Genomic DNA, 21751 nt, shown 5'->3' with positions numbered 1-21751 from the left:
CCGAAACGGGAAATTAGTGTGACAAAAATATTTTCACTATTAAATATTAGTTTTTTGTAGTTGGTGTCTTCACAAAAGTTGTTTGTAATCAAATGGCGCTCCTTTTAATGAAAAATGTTACAAGGGTGGTCCTCATTTAGATTGAAATCTAAAATCTAACTTTCTTAATTGAACTCAAACATGATTTTGTTGTACAATAAAGTTGTAGAAAATTTTATTTTGAGCAACTTTGCTGAAAAAAGCATCTCTCTAGCTTTTTATTTGATCGAGTTACATCAATTTTTCCGAATAAAGGTAGGGTGGCTCCTGAAAATTCACTTTTTTTTGTGAAACGTCCCACATAGAAAAAAAACGTTGAACGGTGGTCCTTCATTGGTCCAATACGTTTGATCATTGGTCCAAGGAAAGTCCAATCAATCGTTCAACGGGAGGCCAACACGGGACCTTCGTTTGCCGATTTTGAAACAGACCGTTGAACCGAATGCCATTTTTTTCGTTCAACAAACCCGGCAGACAGAGGTCCATTGTTGAGCCATTTTTAACATGAGGAGTTGGAGACCCGTTGGGCTAGTTTTACTGCAGAATTTCTGAAGTTTTTTCCACTTATTTGTTTAAACTAACAATACATACCTGCACAATACTTCTACTTCACGTAGAATAACAACAAATTTTCTTTCTATGTAAATATAACACTTAATTTTCACACTATTTTTGCAAGAAAAAAAACAACAAACGGTTCCAGCAAATTGAACGAATATTTCGAGCAATATATCGTTCAACAAGCGCTCAAAAACCAACAAAATTGAACGGCCTGCTGAAAAGTTGTCTTCAGAAGAGTTATTGTACTAATCATTGCGCACAATTTTGTTCAACCAAGCTTTTTCATATCAGCTACCAGTAAAAAGTTATGATTATTTTTTCATTAAAAACTAGTTAAGCTTCAAATATCAATAATCATTAGATGCCAGATCGATAAAAATGTATCCTATGCAGTTCCTGAAAGGTCATAATATAAGTAAAAATTTAAGAGAAAGAGAAAAAACGGACCACTGTGGAATGTTTTCAGTTGTCTTGCATCTTTTTTTCTATGATAACGGCCAAAGTTTTGTTTGAAAAGGAATCTTTCAGTTTTAACATTCTTTCGAAGTTCACAGTGTTTTGGCTTACTGCTGCTGCAATAGAAACATTCCGGAGAGTATCAGTGATATTAATGTATATTATTTAAGACTCATGAATTTGTAAATTTAGGCTGCTGGCCATCTCGCGAATTAGTTTAACTTTTAGTTAAAATTTGACACTCGAGCGGTTATTTGGATGTTGTCCAGACCCGTACCCAGAATTTCGTTCCGGGAGGGGCCCTCAGATAAAAAATATGTTACTGGAGATTGCTTATGTACATAATTTTCAGTGCGCTTTTTGCCTGCGTTTTCAACAGACACTTTAATCTTTTCCACTGGAACTATCATTATTAAGTATTGTTAAGTTTTGTGACTGTGGCCGAGAGAAGGTTATTACATTTCTTAACGTTTATTGTCATGACATTTCAATAGCACTTCTAAGACCTTCTGAAGGTCCATTTCCGAGATAGTTTCCATAGAGAACGGAAAACATCTTCTAAATTTGTAGCTCATATTAGTTGATGACCATGCAAACTTACTTTGGCTATACAGGTTTCGGTGTCAGGTTCCGAAAGTTGCGATCTAAAATTCCAAAACGACTCACTTTTTCAGAGGTGAGGTTTGGGAACAGTGTATCCTAAACCGTAAGGCTCTTTCACAGTGATTTCGGTCTTTAATCGCTCCATTAATGCACGCTAAAACTTGCATTGAGGTTGTCTTTCAAAGGTATACTATGACAACCACAGAAAACCGGCATCATGATCTTTCTGACACATTGAGCCTCCTTTTCAGGTATTCGTGCCGCTTCAAAATAGCACTTCAATCCATTGTCGGGTAATCATTTTGTTCTCTGGCGTATAACAATAGATCCAACCAAACAGAACACTGCACAGTACACTTGCGCTCGTCTTTTTAGTCCTAAACAAGTGTGCGGGATCCAGCGGCAGCATAATTTTCTCATCTACAGAGTCTTGCCCAACTAAGATAAACTCGCGCACTTTCCCATATCCAATACAATTTAGTGTCTTTTTATTATTGTTGTTTATTTTGCTCCGGATTTAACCTTCATTTTGTTTAATGTTTAAAGCAAACAGTGTCATGCTTCGTATCCATCATTTGTTTTGTCTCTATTTCTGATTTTGTCAAAAATAACCATGCTCGAAAACATGGTTATTTTTTCAGATCGATAGTTATTTTCCGACACAAAAAAAAATCTTGAAGAAAAATTCTTATTTCAGACCTTTAGTGAAAATTTCTTGTTTGGAATTTCTTTTTATACTTTCGGACAAAGAAAATGCCACTATAAAAATTTCCATTACATTTTCAAACTTTTAACAAAGTAAGTTTATCTTAAAGTTCGTCTTGCGTTCGCTGTATTGCAATTGAAAAACCACGTTTCATCTTTGACTCCTCAGTGCGTAGCAACTTACGTTGAGCTGCTAGATTACACTTACACTTACACATTACACTTCGGTGTAATAGCAAAAAATGTTTTACAAATACCATTAACTTTACGTCTGCTTAGTGGTTTATGTTGAACCGCCAGGTCGCACTAGAGGTTCAACATAAGCTGCTACGCACTGATGAGGGAAAGACGAAACGTAAAATAAATTTGAAAATGGGTATGTGCACCTTGCATATATTTGGGGGTTAAAAAACAAGCTTTTTTCCCCTTCAAATTATCACTTGATATCATATTATTTTCAGTGCAAAAAAAAACCAAACAACTTATAAATGGGCCGCAGTTTCAGTTAAATTTAACTACTCGATATGAAATAACTGCTCGACTGTTAAATTTTAACTAATAGTTAAGATAATTCGCGAGATGGTCCACGGCCTTAAATTCATTTCCGGCGAAACTTTCAACGAGTGAACGATTCTATCGGTTACAATAGTTATAATAGAATTCTATTAAATTAATAAAAATGTTTGAATGGACGTTTAAGCATAAAAAAAATTTTTTTTACCTCACTGACTAAGGCTATTCGCAACGCGGTGATGGATATCTGTTCTAAAATGGCAGATTGTCGTTAATTTAAAACTGCCTGAGCTTGATAATCTCATCGCGAAGATTTGAAATCTGTTCTATATATTTCTGTAAATGTATGGGTGTTGTGTCTATTCACTATGATGTTTCAAATCAGAATCAAACAAACTAAATTAATGATTTCGAAAACGATATGAATTTTTTACAGGAACTTCTAGAATTTCATGTTGAGCTAGAAGTCCAAATGAAACTGAATTATTCAGTGCAAAATATTTAAAGCTTATATTGTAGTTATACTGAAAGAATTTTATATTCTGAACGCTGATACAACAACTTTGAGTCTGATTAGCAGTTTAAATTGAACTGCTAGGCGCGAGATGGCAGTTCAATTGGAATGACTTTAAGCACTGACCAGTCGAAGGTGAAACGCGGAGAAATAGAAATATAATTTTGTTAAAATAAATAGCGCAATGAATGGTTGAATGTGGCACCTCAGTGCAATATTCTAAAGTGTTACACAAACAATGTAAACTTTGCGTCAGCTTAGCAGTTGAAAATAAACTGCTAGGCGAAGATGACGTTCAGTCTGAATTGCTTCAAGCACTGATGAGCGAAACGTGAAAAAATCGAAATGAAATATACGCTTATTGCACAAACCAAAAAAAAAAATTTTTTATATTATTTGACACGTCACCATAGAGCCTATTCCAATATTACAAAAACACGTATTCAATCGGTTTCGTCAGAAAACTTTCGAATTTTAGTTACCATGTTCACATTGGTCCCAGTGGAACAAAACTAGTTCAACACTGACAAACGCTTAACATTTTATTGAATTACCGCCACCCTATGTCAAATTCAAAACAAATCGACCAAAAGGGAATTCGACGTTACAAGCTGAAACCACCACTACTACCACGATAGTTTAAATTCAGTGAGATTTGACAACTCACCATACTGTTGCTGCTGAGTGGTGACGTTTCCGAAACAAATGTACAATCTGTCAAAACATTAAAGTTAGTTAGAATCCGGAAACTTTGCGATTCTTTATACCATCTGAACGACATTATAATCTCAATTGCATTCCCCGAAAATAGAACGTGAAATTTACCAAAGATGGTATTCGCGAAATCATGGGAAGATTTTGAAATCACCGCAGAAAACATGTATATTTCCAACCCGTGCCAATGTCGATTCACAATGAAATATACCCACAAACGCAATGCTGTCGTGCTGAAACTGACCGACAACGTGAAATGTGTCCAGTTTAAAACCGAAGTGCTATCAGATCTCAAAAGAATAGAAAAATTCACCGGTAATCTGATGTGGCTGATGGCGTCCAAGGAATGAACTCAAGCGCGGGTGTGGGGCAGGGAACTATCATTGTATGATGTATGTATTGTGTAGGTTAATTTTCCGTTTCTTATAAATAAAATGAAATTATCGAGTATGTTGAATTCAATTTGTATTCGAAGTTGTTTTTATTTTCTACAAAAGCCATTCCGGAATTTGCTTCACAGATATTCTTCCAAAGAAAACATATTCCAAGAAATACGGATCAACTGCCTAAACAGAATCTCCCTGAAACAACCATTCAGAAAGTATGAGCCCTGAACGAGCATTACTTATTCAATGATCTCCAGAATTCTAAATTCGAGCTAAATGCTTCTAATTCCACGCACATCACTGATCATTTTAGAAAAGTTCATTGCCTGGGAGGGACCAACATTGTGTCACGATTCGCCAAAAAAGTAAAAAAAATGATGAATTCTAAATTGGATTCAAAATTATTTGCAAATGTAAAAATCTATCTTGCAGATCTTCTGAACTGAAATCTGTGTTTCAAAATGAAAAAAACTATTCGCCATATGAGAGCTGCTGAGCTGAGCTGAAGTAGACTTCCTGTTCTTGCACTTCGTGATTGATCGAGTGAGTGAAAATGCACAATGAACTAGGAAAATAATACTTGGGTGTAGTTAATCATTATAACTGTGCATCCCCACTCACTCAACACTTTTCATTAAATGGTCAATAACGATGCCGGTCACGACCAGATGCTGTGCCATGGAGAAAAAGTACGGGTGTGTAATGTCAGAGACATAACTGGATGTCGTGAATACGAATATGACACACTTTATTTATGCTTCCGAATTCGAATTGGTAGTTCATCGATTGTTTGAATTGTGCAACTTTCCCCTCTTTCATTACTAGAAATTTAAACGATGCGCCTAGACTAAATTACAGATTAGTTACATTAAACATTCTGAAACGCACTTAAATACTATGAAATAAGCAGTATAGTTCTTTATAATAAAAAAAATGGTGACGATTTGAGTTAGTTCAGCACGCAGACTCTGAATTCTAATATTCCAGAACTAAGCTCTAAAACATGAAGACGATTTTTCGCCATGACTACCAGAATGGGTTTTATAGAGTACAGTAAAGTAAATTTCCGCATAATTCTTTAGGAGTATTATTATGGTTCTAAAAAGAACCGAATAGAAGAAGTCTGGAATAAAGAACTGGATCCTGAGTTCAAGAACTAAATTTAGAACCAATAACAGACTCAGAATCCAGTTTCAGTTCTAGAATTGCAATTTCGAAACTCAAATTAGTTCCGGAATACAGTTCCAGAATCCTGTTTCAGCACGCAGGCTCTGAATTCTAAACCTATATTGCGGAACTAAAATCTGAAAATTGAACTTCTCGTTACGACTACCGAAAACCAAATGATGGCAGGTGCTCTCTCCGTCGCTGATGGTTTAACTCTCGCGATGGCAGTCTGCTCGCCTTGAAGGCCAGCAAGCGAATGAAAGTTGCTACCTGAGCGTTTGAGGTTTTATGCCCCGTTTACACTTCTGCTGGCTGCCAGCATGCTGGTGTCAGTGTACTGCCCTCTTAGGAAAAAAACGTTCAACGGTGGTCCTTCGTTGGTCTAATACTTTGGAACAGCAGAAGTGTAAACGCGGCATTAACCACGCAAAAGGCACTCTCTCCGTCGCTGCTGGTTGATGGTTTAACTCTCGCGATGGCAGTCTGCTCGCCTTGAAGGCCAGCAAGCGAATGAAAGTTGCTACCTGAGCGTTTGAGGTTTTAACCACGCAGAAGGCGCTCTCTCCGTCGCTGCTGGTTGATGGTTTAACTCTCGCGATGGCAGTCTGCTCGCCTTGAAGGCCAGCAAGCGAATGAAAGTTGCTACCTGAGCGTTTGTGCTTTTAACCACGCAGAAGGCGCTCTCTCCGTCGCTGCTGGTTGATGGTTTAACTCTCGCGATGGCAGTCTGCTCGCCTTGAAGGCCAGCAAGCGAATGAAAGCTGCTACCTGAGCGTTTGAGGTTTTAACCACGCAAAAGGCGCTCTCTCCGTCGCTGCTGGTCGATGGTTTAACTCTCGCGATGGCAGTCTGCTCGCCTTGAAGGCCAGCAAGCGAATGAAAGTTGCTACCTGAGCGTTTGAGGTTTTAACCACGCAAAAGCCACTCTCTCCGTCGCTGCTGGTTGATGGTTTAACTCTCGCGATGGCAGTCTGCTCGCCTTGAAGGCCAGCAAGCGAATGAAAGCTGCTACCTGAGCGTTTGAGGTTTTAACCACGCAATAGGCGCTCTCTCCGTCGCTGCTGGTTGATGGTTTAACTCTCGCGATGGCAGTCTGCTCGCCTTGAAGGCCAGCAAGCGAATGAAAGTTGCTACCTGAGCGTTTGTGCTTTTAACCACGCAGAAGGCGCTCTCTCCGTCGCTGCTGGTTGATGGTTTAACTCTCGCGATGGCAGTCTGCTCGCCTTGAAGGCCAGCAAGCGAATGAAAGCTGCTACCTGAGCGTTTGAGGTTTTAACCACGCAAAAGGCGCTCTCTCCGTCGCTGCTGGTTGATGGTTTAACTCTCGCGATGGCAGTCTGCTCGCCTTGAAGGCCAGCAAGCGAATGAAAGTTGCTACCTGAGCGTTTGAGGTTTTAACCACGCAAAAGGCACTCTCTCCGTCGCTGCTGGTTGATGGTTTAACTCTCGCGATGGCAGTCTGCTCGCCTTGAAGGCCAGCAAGCGAATGAAAGTTGCTACCTGAGCGTTTGAGGTTTTAACCACGCAAAAGGCGCTCTCTCCATCGCTGCTGGTTGAAGGCTTAACTCCCACGACGTCTGCTCCCATCGAACGCACGAAAAGAAATGATCGATTTTCACCACGGTTCCCCTTTTATACGCATTCAGTTGAAGATATGTGCCTGACCAGGCTTCCCAACAGTACTGCTTTTCAATGACATCCCCACGAGATAGCATGAACTGTCTGAGCGCGAAGTCGAAAGCCCAGTCTACAATATGTGTGAAGCATTTGCCGAACTGTAATGGCAACAGCGCTCGCATGCCTAAATGAGTGCTGTCACTGAGACAGTTTGAATTCGCCAGACTGATGAGAGTATTCTATCCGGAGAGTAGTCAAACCGAACGGGCTGTTTGTATCCTGTTTCTTTATGTCCGCTCATTCGCATGAACTGTTACGGCGACAGCCTTTGAAAATTGAAGACATCCTTTGATTTTTAGGGAATTACTGTTACGAAGGGCTGTCGCGAGACGGCTGTCTCATCAATGTCTCTTGAAGCAATAAATCGGCTGTTTCTGGAGACGAGCTGTGGTTCATAGTACGCTCGTACTATTTCGGTTGCCTCAATGAAACGGTACTAGTACATACGATTGCGTTGTTGGGATTACCTTTGCAGGAAACATTAGGGTTTCATTACACATTACCATTGTGAAATAAAAAAATTGTTTTAGATTTATATATACTTTCGGCTAAGGCAATGAATTTTAATAACTAACGAATATTCAAAGATAAACACTGAGTTTTGTGTAACGGCTCATATATATGAATTTCTAAAGTATTGATCCTTAGTGCTTCCTTCTTATTCCTAAAGAAACAGATACACTTCCATTCATTAATAATACTCCGAAAATGTCTTATGCACCCTTATTCTGAATAATAACGTTTTGATTTTTCGTATCGTAGCTACTTTTAACAACTATTTAATTATTTATTGTATTTAACGTTACTTCACCAATTGTTTATATGTGAATAAGTGCTTTCAGATTTTTGATAAAAGTGTTTTAAAAAGAAAAATATTATTAAACCATTATGTTTCCAAAGGCATCAAATTTTTTGGTTTACCCCAAACTTTGTTACAAATTTAGTATTCTCAATTATTCTTTTTCACATAAGAATCAATCAACTAATAGTTTAAATTTATTTGTTCATTTAACATTCACATAGGTTTCGCCAGCAGTTGAAGGAATGAGAATATGAAAACGTTGAGTTCTTTATTTGTTACTACCTTTGAGAACCGATCTTCAATAAACCTCTTTTGTTTTCATAAATATCACAAAACCAGAAAAAAAGTTTAAAAGTTTTTTTATGAAATTCAGTGCCTTTTAATATAGCTTTATTGCGGCTTAAATTGACTTTCCCATTGCTCTCATTACTAGTTTCTATGTACTCCCCGGACCTTGTAATTGAGCTCTTTTTCGTTGAGGTGGTAGATCTTTTAGTACCTTCTACACAAATACAGGGTCCGCAACCATGAAGTTGATTGGGGGAGCCCTCAGATAAAAAGTAGTTCAACAGATGGTTGTTTATGTGTCTTTTTCCTGATGGTGCACATTAAGAATTTTTGTTTCGTGAATGGATTGAGAAGAAAAGTTCAAAAGAAATTTTCAAATCGCAAATCATTTAATTAAAACCTCTGAATTATGAGGTATTTTAGATGAGACTGATGTAGTCACTCTGAAAACCGAATTTTGAATGGAGGCCTCGAAAGATATATGTTATGTACCATTCGACTCACTTCATCGAGCTGTCAACGTATTAATGGACCCGGGGGAACGATTGATATGTGTGCCTCAACTAACTACTAACTTAAATACTATTATTTTACTCTGTGGGTTCTGTCAAGGACCTCCTAAGACTGTGGGCCCGGCGGCACGTGCCCCCAGTATCCCTCTGTAAAAGCGGCCCTGGTATAAGTATGCTTGTATGTGTGTGTGTGTGTATGGGCACATTGACCGACTTACCCAAACTCTGGGTTTGGGGCTCCATAGCCTTCCATTCAGTTTCATCCATATCCAACTTCTTGTTTCGAAATGAATATGGGAAATTGAATGGAATTTAATAATTTAATTTTTGAATTTTAAATAAATGAAAGACAAATTCATGTCATATACTGCTCTTAAATTCTGTTTCTCCTAGGATAACTAAAACAATGAGTTTCTTAGGGTCGGAAATGACTGCTACAATATTATTATTTTTATTATTATTATTATTATTAATATTATCATTATTATTTATATTATTATTATTATTATTATTATTATTATTACTATTATTATTATTATTATTATTATTATTATTATTATTATTATTATTATTATTATTATTATTATTGTTATTATTATTATATTATTATATTCCCGGTTTCAAACCTCATTGTGGTCGTTCACCGGGGATTTACACCTACATATTTCAGAACATAATTTCTTTTAAGAAAGAAAACTGTTAAATATTTGCAATGAACTTGGCTCTCGGAATGTTTCACTATTTAGTTACAATATTTATAGTTCCAAACGTTTGATTTTTTTAAATGCGGACACAAGCTACTAAGCCAATTAGACTTTAGAAAATTTTCGACATTATTAGACTTGTAACTGCGGAAGTAGGATCCGAATTAAATTCAATAGTTTCGTTTCGCTATTCACGAATAACTTTCCTTTTCCGATCCCATGTTCGCCCTGGAAGTTCCGGAATTGTGAGGGCGTGAGAGCCGACTCAAACAGAAAACCAAAAATGTGTACGATAATTGTAGCAAGCGCATATAAACTGGATGTGCTGTTTGAAATTTCAATGCACCGCATCTTCTTCTGCGTGCGGCTCGTGATTGCAACATCTACATTTCCAAAATTGGATTGAGCGTAAAAGCACATAGAGGAAATGATTAAGATACTTCTAGAAGTTTACATGAAATTGTCCTTTTAACTGCAGCTATAAATTTGGGCCTCAGTTACTTTTATAGCAAGTTTTGTGGCAAACAACGACATTAAATTAAAGAATTCAAAACCATTCGTAACCGAATGTTCGAAGTGAGCACACGCGTTTTTTTAACAATCGACATCGGTAAGACGAAGGTGCCTATCACAGCAGAGGCTGTAGTATAGGCATTAAATAAAAGTGATAAAAAGTAGCATCCCCGCAAGTGAGTTCTGTCTGTGCACCGGTTTTGTATCGGTATCGACAGTAGACGCTATTGTGCTATCCTCGGGCAGCAGTTATTTCTATTGTTTGCTACCCGCATCGCAGCAGCTAAATCCTGAGTCAAGGTCACGCTGAAGCACAACGAAGGAGTGAAGGAGCAACTCACCTAACAGCTTACCGTGACATACTGTTAAGTATTTTCTCAAACGTTTTTCTTTCAACTTTTACTATCCATATATTTTCTTTTCATTTTATTTCTTTCTTTCTCATTTCAAGTGCGGGAGACTTCTTTACTCCCGCACTTTAAATATGAATATTGATGACAGTGGGGGTGTCTCGGAGGAGGGCGAAGCTGAACGAATGAACGAAGAACATTTAGAGGCTGAGTTTGCTTCCGAGATGCCATCTACCCCTCCGATACCATCTCCCCCTCCGATACCATCTCCCCCTCCGATACCATCTCCCTCTCCGATGCCATCTCCCTCTCCGATGCCTCCATTTCCCTCTAAGATATTGCCTGCTCGCCAAAAAGTTTACCAAGACGATGGCTCGGGGGGTCCGTGGGTGGTATACTTCCGGCCCAAATTAAAGTCTCTCAGAGTTTTAAATATTGCTCGGGACCTGGAAAAACATTACTCGGCAATAAAAACAATAGATAAGGTTTCGCCAAACAAGTTACGCGTTGTTGTGTCCGACCTGAAGCAAGCAAACGAGATTGCTACCAGCGAGTTGTTCACGAAGGAGTACCGCGTGTACGTCCCGTCTCATGTGGTGGAGATCGACGGTGTGGTCCGTGACGAAAGTCTGACAATCGAAGATCTGATGAAGGACGGGGTAGGCCGTTTCAAAAACCCCGACCTTCAACCAGTGAAAATTTTGGAGTGCAAGCAATTGCACTCCAAATCGATAGATGGTAAATTTTACCAATCGGACTCATTTCGCGTGACTTTTGCCGGATCTGCACTTCCAAATTATTTGGTAGTGAGTGGAGTTCGTCTACCTGTTCGGCTGTATGTACCGCGGGTAATGCATTGTACAAGCTGCAAACAGCTAGGTCATACGGCAACCTATTGTTGCAACAAACTGCGATGCGGCAAATGCGGAGAGGCCCATGAGGACGATCTCTGCAGAAGAGCAGTGGAAAAGTGTTGCTACTGCGGGGAGAATCCTCATGATCTTTCGGTGTGCCCTACGTACATACAGCGTGCGGAGAAATTGAAGCGATCCGTGAAAGAACGTTCCAAACGTTCTTATGCGGAAATCTTAAAAAGAACCACTCCATCGACCCCTGAGAACCCGTTTGCAATCTTGCCAGTTGAAGAGGATAACTCTGACGACCCAGGCGAAGGACCTTCCTACACACAGGTTGAAGGAAGCAGGAAAAGACAAAATCTGGCTTCTCCCAAGCTTCCTCGTAAAGGCCTCAGACTGTTCGTCACAAAAGAACCAAACGGAAACAAAAAGTGCTGACTCAAAACCGAAGCAAACACCTCCTGGGTTCAAAAAACTTAGGGATGATAAGGAGTACCCAGCACTTCCTGGGGCACCAAAAAACCCGAATGACCCCAAAGCACAACCAGAAAATCCAACAAACGCTGGATTATTGAAATTTTCTGATATCGTGGACTGGATATTAACAGCCTTCAATATTACATAAGGACATTTTTAAAACAGTTGACTGAACAATGGCCCCTCCTTGCAGCGATCGTATCTTTTGATGGATAATTTACCACTGAGAATCGAAGATATGATCATTGTGCTTCAGTGGAATTGCAGAAGTATCATCCCAAAACTTGATTCTTTCAAACACTTAATACATACTCATAATTGCGATGTATTCTCCTTGAGTGAAACTTGGCTTACTTCTAACATCAACCTCGACTTCCATAATTTTAACATAATCCGCCTGGACCGAGAAGACTCTTATGGAGGGGTACTTTTAGGGATTAAAAAGTGCTATTCATTTTATCGTATTAACCTCCCCTCGACACCGGGAATTGAAGTTGTTGCTTGCCAAATTAATATTAAAGGCAAAGATCTATGTATAGCTTCTATCTACATTCCTCCCAGAGTCTCGATAGGGCATCGTCGGCTTGCAGACATCATAGAACTTCTTCCTTCACCGCGGCTGGTTTTAGGGGACTTTAACTCGCATGGTACAGGATGGGGCTGCTTATATGATGATAATCGTTCTTCGTTAATCCAAGATCTGTGTGACAACTTCAATTTGACAATTCTAAACACGGGAGAAATGACACGGAACCCTAGACCGCCAGCACAACCAAGTGCGCTGGATTTATCCCTTTGCTCGACTTCGCTACAGTTAGATTGCAAGTGGAAGGTAATCTGTGATCCTCACGGTAGCGATCACTTGCCGATCATAGTTTCTATCACCAACCGTGGAAGACCATCGGAAACAATCAATGTTTCGTACGATTTCACACGAAACATTGATTGGAAACGTTACGCGAGCTCGATATCTGAGAAACTAGAAACATCACAGGAGCTTCCTCCGGAGGAAGAGTATACATTTTTGGCTGGCTTGATTCTTGACACCGCAATTCAAGCTCAGACGAAACGACTACCTAGCGCGCAAACTAGTATACGTTCTCCCAACCCATGGTGGGACAAAGAGTGCTCAGAGCTGAAAACGAAAAAAGCTTCAGCCTTCATCTCGTTTAGAAGGAACGGAACTCCAGATAATTATCGGAAATACGCGGCGTTAGAATTTCAAATGAAAAGTCTGATTAAAGCTAAGAAAAGCGGGTACTGGCGAAGGTTTGTTGACGGATTAACGAGAGAAACAGCAATGAGCACTCTTTGGAATACGGCCCGTCGCATGCGCAATCGAAATCACGCGAACGAAAGCGAGGAATATTCTAACCGCTGGATATTTGATTTCGCTAAGAAAGTATGTCCTGATTCTGTTCCGGAACAGAAGATATCCCGCGTCGCGACATTGAATACAAACGAAACACCGTTTTCGATGGTAGAGTTCTCACTTGCGCTCTTGTCGTGTAACAATAGAGCCCCGGGGTTAGACAGAATTAAATTCAACTTGTTGAAAAATCTGCCCGACTCTGCCAAAAGGCGCTTGTTGAATTTATTCAACAAGTTCCTCGAGGGTAATACTGTCCCACACGAATGGAGAGAAGTGAGAGTTATTACTATTCAAAAACCTGGAAAACCAGCCTCCGATCACAATTCGTATCGGCCGATTGCTATGCTTTCCTGTATTCGGAAATTGTTGGAAAAAATGATTCTCTTCCGTCTAGACAATTGGGTCGAAACAAATGGATTGCTTTCAGGTACACAATTTGGGTTCCGCAGTGGCAAAGGAACGAACGATTGTCTAGCGTTGCTCTCAACAGAAATTCAAATGGCATTTGCTCGTAAAGAACAAATGGCATCAGTTTTCCTCGACGTCAAGGGGGCATTCGATTCAGTTTCCATTAACGTTCTATCTGAGAAGTTGCATCAGCATGGTCTTTCACCAGTTTTGAACAACTTTTTATATAATCTATTGTCCGAGAAACACATGCATTTTGAGCATGGTGATTTGACGACAAAGCGATTCAGTTACATGGGTCTTCCTCAGGGCTCATGCTTAAGCCCCCTTTTATACAACTTTTACGTAAATAACATTGATGAATGTATCAACACATCTTGCACGCTAAGACAACTTGCCGACGACAGCGTTGTGTCTATTATAGGACCCAAAGCTGCCGATCTCCAAGGACCATTGCAAGATACCCTCGATAACTTGTCGACATGGGCTTTTCAAATGGGTATCGAGTTCTCTACGGAGAAAACTGAGCTGGTTGTATTTTCAAGGAAGCGAGAACCTGCGCAATTACAGCTTCAACTAGGGGGTGAAACCATAGCTCAGGTTTTCACATTTAAATATCTCGGGGTCTGGTTCGATTCCAAAGGTACCTGGGGATGTCACATTAGGTATTTGAAACGAAAATGCCTACAGAGAATCAATTTCCTTCGTACAATAACCGGAACTTGGTGGGGCTCTCACCCAGGAGACCTGATCAGGTTGTACAAAACGACGATATTGTCAGTAATGGAATATGGATGTTTCTGTTTCCGCTCCGCTACGAATATTCATTTCATTAAACTGGAAAGAATTCAGTATCGTTGTTTACGTATTCCCTTGGGTTGCATGCAATCAACCCATACGATGAGTCTTGAAGTGCTGGCGGGCGTCTTACCGTTGAAAAACAGGTTCTGGGATCTCTCATATCGACTGCTAATCCGATGCGACATTTTGAATCCGATGGTGATAGAAAACTTTGAAAAGCTCGTCGAGCTTAATTCACAAACCCGTTTTATGTCCTTGTATTTTGACTACATGGCTCAGAATATAAAACCTTCTTCGTTTGTTCCCAATCGTGTTCATTTTGTGGATACTTCTAATTCTACTGTGTTTTTCGACACATCCATGAAAGAAGAAATTCGTGGAATCCCGGATCCTGTACGCCCTCAAGAGATCCCAAAAATTTTTAATAATAAATTTAAAGAAGTCGACTGTAATAAAATGTTTTACACTGACGGATCATATCTAGACGGGTCCACTGGCTTCGGTATATTCAATGTAAATTTCACCGCTTCCTATAAACTCAGTGATCCAGCTTCAGTTTACGTCGCAGAACTAGCTGCAATTCAGTATACCCTTGAGATCATTGACACTCTGCCCACAGATCACTACTTCATTGTATCGGACAGTCTCAGTTCCATTGAGGCTCTCCGTTCAGTGAAGCCTGGAAAGCACTCACCGTATTTCCTGGGGAAAGTACGGGAACAATTGAGTGCTTTATCTGCAAAATCATACCAGATTACCTTGGTTTGGGTCCCCTCACATTGTTCCATACGGGGCAATGAGAGGGCGGACTCGTTAGTCAAGGTGGGCGCACTAGAAGGTGATATCTATGAAAGACCAATCTGCTTCAATGAATTTTTCAGTTGCTGTCGTCAGAAAACTCTAGCTAGCTGGCAGAATACATGGAATAGTGGAACTCTGGGACGATGGTTACACTCAATAATCCCACAGGTATCGACGAAAGTTTGGTTCCGGGGGTTAGACGTGAGCCGAGACTTTATTCGTGTAATGTCAAGGCTCATGTCTAATCATTATATGTTCAGCGCGCATCTCCGTCGTGTGGGGCTCGCTGAGAGTGGTGTCTGCGTTTGCGGTGAGGGTTATCATGACATCGAACATGTTGTTTGGACATGTGTCGAGTATTGTGATGCCAGGTCCCAACTCATAGGTTCCCTTCGGGCCCGAGGTATACCACCCTTCGTACCAGTCCGCGACGTCTTGGCAACTCGAAATCTTCCTTATATGACTCTCATCTATAACTTCTTGAAAACTATCAATGCTCAAATTTAGTGCTCTCCCTATCTCTTTCTCGTCTACAGCTCTACCGCACTCTTCTTTACGTTGCTGGAAGTATGGCCTGTGTAAACGATGCTTCGGAGCATGCACCTGCCTTGAACTGACTGAGTTGCTGGAAGCTACCCAAAAACGACACATCAACGTCAGAACACACCAACGAAGCATCCCAATCCAGAATAATCTCTTCATTGCTACAAGCTGAAAAACATGATTCATCGAACGCAAAATGTGTCTAAATGATGTATGCCACAAACCAATGATGTATTCAAATTTCAATTCAATACTGTGTAGGTCCCACCCTCCCTATGTCCCCTTACTAACTGGGGAGTATGCCGCCCCGTAATACGGCATCCCTTTCTCTCTCCCTAACAACAAGACAATCGGCCACGTTAAGCTAAAGCAAATGAGCCTAATAAAAATTTTATTTGAAAAAAAAAAAAAAAAAAAGAATTCAAAATATACTGAACACAAGCTTCTGCTTGATGAAAGATACGCTTTAACCGAGTTTTGTAAAAGTCGCGAACTTCTGGTAGCTATGACCAAAATAATGTAATAGTTAATATACCGTTTCTGGAAATAAGATAATTCTATGCATAACAGGAAGAAAATGATTCATCAGATTATCAGCACAACCCTATATCATATAAATAACCGTACCATACCCGATATATATTTTGGAATATATTCCAGGGTAACAGAAACACTATAACTATTCATAAATAGAAGATAACTTTATATGTCTGAAAAGCTTGAGACCATATTACTCAAGAAAGACATTAATACAAACTTGGGGAACTAAAACTTTTTTTCTAAATAAAACGAAATAAACATTCGAATCTGTTACGGGCAACCATGCTGCATTCCACGCTTGGAAACATGTTTTTTGGAAGAACCGGAATTTTTCATTCAGTTTTTGCATTCAAAGCTTTGTTGTACGGTACCTGAAAATAAGATGTTTCTAAATGATTTTTGCCTTGCAAATTCCGACTCCAAAATTTGCACTCAAGGTTTTTATTCGATTGGTGGTTCAATGTATAACGAACTTAACGAGCCAGGATTTGTTTGTTTCAGTCCTGACTTGAAAGGATTCTTAGTGTCCGTAGTATTGCAGCACTGGCCATGCAAAAGTCCCGTAGACTTACAAGTAAATTGCAAAGCTAACGCTAACGAGTATCGAATACGGAATTTTTGATTTGAATATATCTTTCGCTGCGAACATTTATTTACCGTTTACATATAAGTCTAAAATCTGATTCAATTGGCTTTTACACTCTTGTATAAGGAACGATTGCGCCTTTACTATCCTGAAGGAAGAGATAAAGAGGATGAAAATAATGCTCCAGGCACATCAGTACGAGCATACACTATGAATGTTACAGCCCACATTGTAAACTGCCTGAAATGAGCAACCGAGGTGTCTCAGCTGTTGAAATACATTGATCTTTAATTATGAATACAATTTCTTGAAAACAAACTTTTCTTTCTATTGAATTTCATTGATCGATCGATTCATAGAAGATCGATCAAAATATAAAAATTAACAACTAAAACCAGTTTCGTATATTATTAATTATCAATTATATTGTTGTCAATGCCTTAACAACGGTGATTGCTATGCGCAATGATCAACCGCTGCGCAAAGCAATCACCAAAGGCAAAACTAAAAACCACATGCTTGCCTCGAATCTTCATAGCAAACCAAGAGCAACAAATTTGTACCGCACCGGCTACTGTCGCAGACCTGGTCAAGGGAGAGTAATATTTTGCTCTCGACAGAAATAACACAGTGACTGATACCCGAAGTTTACTGTCGCAATAGCGAGAACTTCATGTTTCTTCGGCTGTCGTGGACCACGACAAAATGTCTTGAGATGGAATGAACTGTCGAACGAAGTGAATGACGGCAACGTTGGCTGTACAGAACTATTTGTCTAAGGGCTGTCGTGATGAAACCTATCACAAGGCTGTCATGGAAAGAGTAGCATGACAGCCTCAATAATAATGTCGCGCGGCGGTACATTTGGGAAGCCTGTGCCTGACTACCTCAAAATCGTCGTCTTTGCGCGAAAAACCCAAGCGAAAGTAAACAGTTTTCCGCATTATTTTAAAATTTTGAGTAAACTTAATTTTTGAGTTGTTTGTGGTTATCTCACACTGTTCAAAATATTATCCCAAATTCCTGATCATATTTTTGATGAAATGGTGAAAGAATTATGTTGCTACCATTAATACAAGTCGAGATATTCACGATTAAGTTCTGCCCATTCTTCCATATGGCTAATTTTGAAAAGGCACCCCATAGTAAAGTAAGTCGTATTCACGACAAAAATTTTGCAAAAAAATGTTGTTTCCATTGTTAGTCTCGGGACTTATTGATCCATGTGTTATGAATAAACCGTAATTTGTCCCGGGTTGGCTGTTCAATACATAGGGCGCTGGTCTTACAAACCAGTTGTTGTATGTTCGAGCCCCGACCTGGAAGGATTCATAGTGTCAGTAGTATCGTAGCACCAGCCATGCACTGGTTCTCTACACTCTGAATCGTCTGCGAAGTCTGTTGAAACAGAAGGTAAAATTCCACTACAGGAATGTAATACCAAGGCTTATAAACCGTAATTCGCCTCAACGAGAGCCATCAATTGAAGTAAAAGTAATAGGTATAACTTGTTTTTTTTGCTTACTGTATTGCACTTATCATATTATTTATTAACATTTGTTCAGTGGTAAACAAATTTTCTCTCTGTCGAATTTCAGGAATGGTTCGTCTGTTGAATGAATTTAATTACTTTTCCGATAATCGATATCGAAATTTCTAATTTTGACTAAAAGTTTAAACTATTCGCAAAACAGTTCACAGTAAGCATCTGCCGCACTTGCAATTTTGATTCATAGACAATTTATGAAAATGACAATTTTCTTTTACATTCTAACTTTCCCTGAGAGAAAAGATAATGTGCAGCTAATTTCAATTCAGTGTCATGAACGCAATGAAAAAATATCGCAATCAAAGTAACTTGTAATACACCGTTCATTTCATTTTAATTTTGTTCTATATATCAGAAGTGATCTGCCAAATATTGCCTTCACAGCCTACAGGTTTCGTCTTTTCAGCACTATTCATAACATTCATGAGCAAAGTTAAATACCACTTCATAACTCTTGAAAGTGAAGACGATAGGTCTAAAAGAGCGTAATTCTACATTATTTACATATTTACTTTCGAAAAAACACATTTAAATTGAAAATGTTCACACCTCTATGTGGGCATCATGCTCAATTACTTTTGACATTTCACTTCTGGGTGCACGCCAAGCGCAAACTATTTAACATGACTGAACTAATCGCCTTTTCCGTCACGAGATGGTGTTACTGTGATGTCTTTTTCGATTTGTGTTGAATTCGTTAAAGTGATCCATATTGATATATAATATATTTGTTTAAAACCAAAAATTCGGGATAACACTAGAATTTCGAAACTTTGTGCATTTCTAAAACAAAACAAGGTAGCCACACAACTTTGAAAATTCACATGAAAACCGCTTAGCTTAAAAAATTCGCGTAAAAAACGCGTAACTTCGAAAATTCGCGTGAAAAACTTCTTAAAAACCGCTTAAATTGCATATTTCTCATTATATCAACAAGTTCGTTCAAGCAAAATCATCTTTTAATAGTTAAAATAAAATTGTTTGCCATCTGTGATTGAAAGGATCGATAAATTTGTAAATATGATAACCCTGGTAACCAGGGCACCAGCAGCGATGTCAGATCTACGGAAAAACATTTTCTACGGATCCGTAGACAAATCTACGGAAATTGGATTTGTTCTACCCAAATCTACGGAAATTAAAAATTATCAACGGAGAACTACGGAAACTAGATAAGAGAGCTTTCGAGAAAAATGTCAATCCACAGTGGTCCGAAACGGGAAATTAGCGAGACAAAAATATTTTCACCATTAAATATTAGTTTTTTGTATTTGATGTCTTCACAAAAGTTGTTCGTAATCAAATGGCACTCCTTTTGATGAGAAAAGTTACTAGGGTGGTCCATATTTAGATTGAAATCTGAGATCTAACTTTCTTAATTGAACTCAAAAATGATTTCGTTGTACAATAAAGTTGTAGGAAATTTTATTGCAAGCAACTTTGCTGAAAAAAGTACCTCTCTAGCTCTTCATTTGATCGAGTTACATAAATTTTCCCGAATAAAAGTAGGATGGCTCCTGAAATATCACTTTTTTTGTTCTAACTTGCTGCAGTTTTTGTGTGTCTCATTTCTCGAAAGGACAATGTATGGAACATTTTTAGAACTAATTTAATACTCTTATTTTGATGAAGAAAGTATGTTGATACGCTAAGGCGCTTAAGAGTTATGCAATGTTTTTGAGTTTTTTGAAGGTATTTTTAAAACTAATTTAAATAAGTTAAAAAAAATAACTCCCTTCCAATTTTCTCTTAAATTTTTACTTATATTATGACCTTTCAGGAATCGCACAGGATACATTTTTATCGATCTGGCATCTACTGAATATTGATATTTGAAGCATGACTAGTTTTTGATGAAAAAACAATCATTACCTTTTTACTGGTAGCTCATATGAAAAAGCTTGGTTGAGCCAAATTGTGCGCAATAATTAGTTCAACAATTCTTCTGAAGACAACTTTTCCGTAGAACGTTTCACAACAAAGTGAGAACATAAAAAGTGATTTTTCAGGAATCACCCTACTTTTACTCCGGAAAATTGAAGTAACTGGATCAAATGAAGAGTTAGAGAGGTGCTTTTTTCAACAAAGTTGCTTAAATAAAATTTCCTACAGCTTTATTGTACAACAAAATTATTTTTGTGATCAATTAAGAAAGTTAGATTTACGATTTCAATCTAATTGAGGACCACCCTAGTAATTTTGTTCATCAAAAGGAGCGCCATTTGATTACAAACAACTTTTGTGAAGACATCAACTCCAAAAAACTAATATTTAATAGCCAAATTTTGTGCTAGGGCACATAACCGTTTTTATTATTTTTACGTTTCGTCTTTGACTCATCAGTGCAGAGCAGTTCAAATTGAACTGCTTAGTGCTAAACTCGGCAGTTCAATTTGAACCGCTAAGCAGACGTAAAGTGCCAAAATTTGGCTAACCCCTAAATGACCAAACCTGCATCGGCCAGAAATAGTCGAAAACACGTTTTCGTTCGGCACGTCAGAAAAGACATTGCACTCCGTTGCAAAACAAAAAATGTTCTGTAAGTAGCAGAAACTTTACGTCTGCTTAGCGGTTCAAATTTAACTGCCGAGTTTAGCACTAAGCAGTTCAATTTGAACTGCTCTGCACTGATGAGTAATATTTAATAGTAAAAATATTTTTGTCATGCTAATTTCCCGCTTCGGACCATAGTGCAATCTACGGAAATGACACTACTACTATCTGGCATCGCTGACCAGCACGCAACAAGAGTAAGGTGAAGCCAGAGATGCCAGATCTGCAGATTTGTTTGTAAATCTGCAGATTTCGTACATAGTGCTGCCGACATTTTTTTGTTGTGCAGACTTTTGGAAATCGTGTTTTTCGCAGACTTTCGTCAAAATTTACAGACCTTCGAAATTGTCGGCGACCTTTTGCTTTGTTTTTTTGCTCGCCAAGTCAGTTTCGCGTATCATACTTTATAGAGAAATTGATGCCAGCAAGACATACTTGCTGACTGCAGATTGTTTTCCGAATATACAGACTTTTGCAACCGTGTCTGAAGATATTTGAAATTTCTACCTGGCATCTCTGGGTGAAGAACTAAAACAACAAAATCAAATCAGAAACTATTATGAATGTATGAATGGAGGGGTACGCAAATTAGAGTTCCACACCGACTGTTTGAGAGCGGTACATTTTGTTTAATTTGGTTACTTTCGTGGATTCACACATCCCGAAGGTAGCTCACTGGTAGAGCAGTTCCCCGGATTACAGTCATGACGACAGGACTAGTGATACCGACACGTACGTACGAAGAGTCCCGACACAGATC

The 21751-nt window shown here is 38.9% G+C and overlaps 1 protein-coding gene across 1 annotated transcript; it reads left to right on the top strand.

Annotated features, from left to right (window-relative positions):
- The first annotated feature begins 4061 nt into the window (after window positions 1-4061).
- Window positions 4062-4567, top strand: LOC131436126 (signal recognition particle 9 kDa protein). Its single transcript, XM_058604632.1, has one exon. It carries the CDS (start codon window positions 4222-4224, stop codon window positions 4453-4455), a length of 234 nt encoding a protein of 77 aa, XP_058460615.1. The 5' UTR covers window positions 4062-4221; the 3' UTR covers window positions 4456-4567.
- Window positions 4568-21751: the final 17184 nt, after the last annotated feature.

This window comes from Malaya genurostris, chromosome 3 (assembly GCF_030247185.1).
Source record: "Malaya genurostris strain Urasoe2022 chromosome 3, Malgen_1.1, whole genome shotgun sequence".
NCBI lineage: Eukaryota > Metazoa > Arthropoda > Insecta > Diptera > Culicidae > Malaya > Malaya genurostris.
Note: the sequence above shows the minus strand (reverse complement) of the source record. Positions and strands in the feature narration are given on the sequence as shown.